Below are 3765 nucleotides of genomic sequence, written 5' to 3'. Positions count from 1 at the left end.
TGACTATTGTTATGGTCAGCTGCAAGCTGGCATATCAGGTGACGTCACGGTTTGACGTGCCTGTGTAGAATGGGGTTAGCCCAAACCAGATAAATTGTATAGAGATCTTGGGTTCAGGGTCTTTCTTCTTCCGGGCTGCCTGCGTGCAGGTTTGGAGCTGGACGTGTAATGTTAATTTTACCTGTGATCCTTTGAATAAACCAGCACGGTTATTTTTTATATAATCCAAGTGGTCTACTTCGTCTTTGTGAGTTCCTGGTTTCAAAGAGCCGGAAGAGGCTAACGAAAAATAGCTTATAATCTGCAGAGATCTGCTGCAGTAAAAGGCCCAGGGACAGACCTGTATCTCCAGACTATACAGGCCCAGAGCTCAGCCTGGTGAAAAATCTCCTGCTTCCCTCTCGGCAAGATAAGGAGTTCTTAGAGGGTCTCTTGCACCGACATATTTGCAAGCTGAAAATGTGATTCGATCAGAGTGCTGATACAGCCACTGTCAAACAGTGAATTAATTGTCCTGTGTGAGAATTTTTCATATACTCAGCTTTTGAAGGGGGTGGTGTTGGCATGGTGATGGTGCTACAAATTACAAATGCCGCTTTTCATTTTACAGTTGTTCCACTTTTTAATATTTGATGGAAAAATTACAAGTCATTACTGGTCATTTGACAGTTCAAAACTTGTGTGTGTTTGTACAGAGCGAGTTATTACAGGAAGGGTGGGCGTGCCATGCTGCCTGTGAAGTGGATGCCACCTGAAGCCTTCATGGAGGGCATCTTCACATCTAAGACAGACACGTGGTGAGAATCCTTCACACTTGTTTAATTGGCCTTCCCAACTCTTTGTTTTCACCTTCCCCTGTCATCCTTTGATCTTTATCCATATGTTTTTTTTACATCTTGTCTCCATCTCATTCTTGTCCTCTGCTTTCATCTTTTACCATTTCAGTTCTGATGATGCTTATACTGTAATTTAGGAAGCGACTGTTGGTTGTCTGCCTGTAACTGATCTCCCTCCTCATCATCTGCCTCTCTAAGGTCATTTGGGGTTCTCCTATGGGAGATCTTCTCACTGGGCTACATGCCATATCCAAGTCGCAGTAACCAAGAAGTGTTGGAGTTTGTAACCAACGGTGGAAGGATGGACCCACCGAAAAACTGCCCCGGCCCAGTGTAAGTGCTGACCCACAGACACACACTGAATACATTCATAAGCTTCTCCATAACAAAAACAAGAGGGAAAGATGCTCAACTGTATAAGAGGCCCATTTTATATTGGCAGAAAAAGCAAACAGAGAGAGGCAGACATGAAAGGCTCTGATGATTTCCAGATACTGCCATGTAAACAAGTTGTGACCTGGATGGGGTCAGAAACATTTTCTAGGAGAATGCTGTCAGCGTGGAAGCTGTTTCATGGAAGTTTCTTTCATGTTTGCATCCCAATTTTGAAGAAGTCATGGGGAGCTGATAGGGAGCTGAGAAACCATTTCCAAATTATTTTTTTTTGCCTTCTCTTTTTTGAGATACTGCCTCCCATGTGAACTGTTCTACAACATACATGGGCAGATGCTCACACACATTTTCACTTTCTCTCTCTCTCTCTCTCTCTCTCTCTGTTAATCACATTCCAGCTGCCCTGTGATTTTGCCTTTCTGCTTCACACCTGTTAGCTACAGCTTGGAAGATTACACCTCATGCTATTCTCAACCTATCTCACATGTTCCCTGCTAGTGTTTTTTCATTTTCATAAACATGCCCTGTGGTGTTCTATTAATTTGAAGTTGAAATGCTTTAGTAATCGGCATCACCCATTTAACTCAACCACTCAGGCTGGCTAGAGGTTACACTTGCTTGAAGCGATCAAAACAATTATTAAGACTTTTTATTCAGAAGAAATCAATCTGGCATTTGTTAAGTGAGCAGGAGAGACATGTCGGTCAGCCTCTGTTTTGTTTTGTTTTGTTTTTTTGTCTCCTCTACATGGAGTGGGAGAAAATTGTTTCATTAAGTGTTTCTCTTTGTGTGTGTGTGTGTGTGTGTGTGTGTGTGTGTGTCTGCCCATTCATGTGTATGTTTAGGTACCGTATAATGACTCAGAGTTGGCAGCACCAGCCTGAAGACAGACCTAACTTCTCAACTATCCTGGAGAGAATTGACTACTGCTTACAGGTACCTGACAGTGTGGGACTATGCCATGTAAACATGAATTAACTGCACATCATTTTTCAATATAATCGTGTCTTCCAAAGTGATAACGCATTTATCCTAAAAAAAGTCATGAGTGTCCCCCTGTGAAGCTTACAGCTAGTCTGACAATTTAATATTTAATCTCTTGACAGACACTGACAATGCATTGTACCTACTTGACAACTACTGTGTGTGTGTGTGTGTGTGTGTGTGTGTGTGTGTGTGTGTGTGTGTGTGGGTTTGTCTTTATACACTTGTGTGAACCAACCCATGATGGAACACCTTTCTTGTGTGGACATTTCTTCTTATGTGGACCTTTTGGGTGGTCCACACAAGGAAAATACTAGAATAGGCTCCTTTCATCCTAAAGAATGATCTGTCTAAGTTTCAGAAGATGTCCACATACAGAGAGTAAAGTCAGAAAAATGTGTGCCAGCTTGTGCTCTAAAGGTATCATGCTCTGATTAAATACTGCTTAAGCTGAATTCATGCAATACTGCCTGTGTCTTTAAAAGGGCGTAGACAGGGCAGCTTAGAAGTGGGTGGGAATAAGCAATATTTATAACACCTGGCGCTTGATCCTCACCTTCAGCTAATGTTGCATTAAATGCATGCCTCAACACTGCGGTAGCACCACAATCAGTGTGCTGAGAGATACGACAAGGAGAGAACTGTGAAAGCTGAATTAGACAATGAAAAAAAACTGCAAAATTGTCCAGGTAAGATTTATGAAACTAGTTAGTTGTTTTGGTTTGAAACTAAGTTCTGGTTTAGTCTTCTGGCTCATTCTCCAGCATTGGTATTTGTGAAGCTATTAAGCTAATGTTTGCTTTGAGTTATTTATTTAAATAGAGGCTCACAAGTTAAAGTTATTTAAATTGTCTTTGAAGATATGCCAACTTTATGCAGGAAAATAAAGCTGATGTATGCTTTATTTGTACTGGTTTTTCTGTAACATTGTCAATATGTTTCAAATTTACTCTGAATTTTACAGAAAAAGGAAGGCACAAGAGGAATTGGTATGTATATATTTATGCTTTTTATTTTGGTGTGGGCTACAGCAATGCAGCCCAACTGCAAAACTTTATAGGTTCATTATTTGAATAACTACTATTCTAATCTGCTTGTTCTTTCAGGAGGACTGTGCCACAGATGACTCTGTCAGAATCCAGAGGTGAGGGTGAGATAGTAACCTATAGACAGCCATCAAAACATGCAAATGCAGAAGATTATTTGCCATGCAACATTTGCTATGGGTTCTTCATAACAGAAGAACTATAGAAACATGAGAAATGGTGTCGCAGAACAATGTCAGAAGTTAAATCCCAGAAAAAAAGAAGAGTTCAAGCTGCTGCCTCCGCTTTCCGTCCATACAAAGGACAGCCATCAGAAAGATGCTCACACATTGTTAAGATAATGGTAATTGACAAGGTGTGCCTTGAATTAAAACATGATCCTCTCATATGTGTATTTGGAGATAGACTGCTGGAGAAACACGGGAGTGATCGATCAAAAGATGGTCATGTCAGTCAAAATATGAGAGTTGGGTAGATTTTTACTTGCTGCCAAGTCCCTTGACCGC

The 3765-nt window shown here is 41.0% G+C and overlaps 1 protein-coding gene across 1 annotated transcript in view; it reads left to right on the top strand.

Moving 5' to 3' along the window:
• The window catches only part of alk (ALK receptor tyrosine kinase), a 538088-nt gene that overhangs the window by 527619 nt on the left and 6704 nt on the right, over nucleotides 1-3765 (top strand). The window contains exons 27-29 of the mRNA XM_020621985.1: nucleotides 696-797; nucleotides 1035-1169; nucleotides 2075-2165. Of these exons, the coding sequence (XP_020477641.1) occupies nucleotides 696-797; nucleotides 1035-1169; nucleotides 2075-2165 (328 nt within the window). The remainder of the gene's footprint in view (nucleotides 1-695; nucleotides 798-1034; nucleotides 1170-2074; nucleotides 2166-3765) is intronic.

The sequence above is a fragment of the Monopterus albus genome, unplaced genomic scaffold (assembly GCF_001952655.1).
Source record: "Monopterus albus unplaced genomic scaffold, M_albus_1.0 scaffold270.1, whole genome shotgun sequence".
NCBI classification, from domain to species: Eukaryota; Metazoa; Chordata; class Actinopteri; order Synbranchiformes; family Synbranchidae; genus Monopterus; species Monopterus albus.
This window is presented reverse-complemented; position numbering and strand designations above follow the sequence as displayed.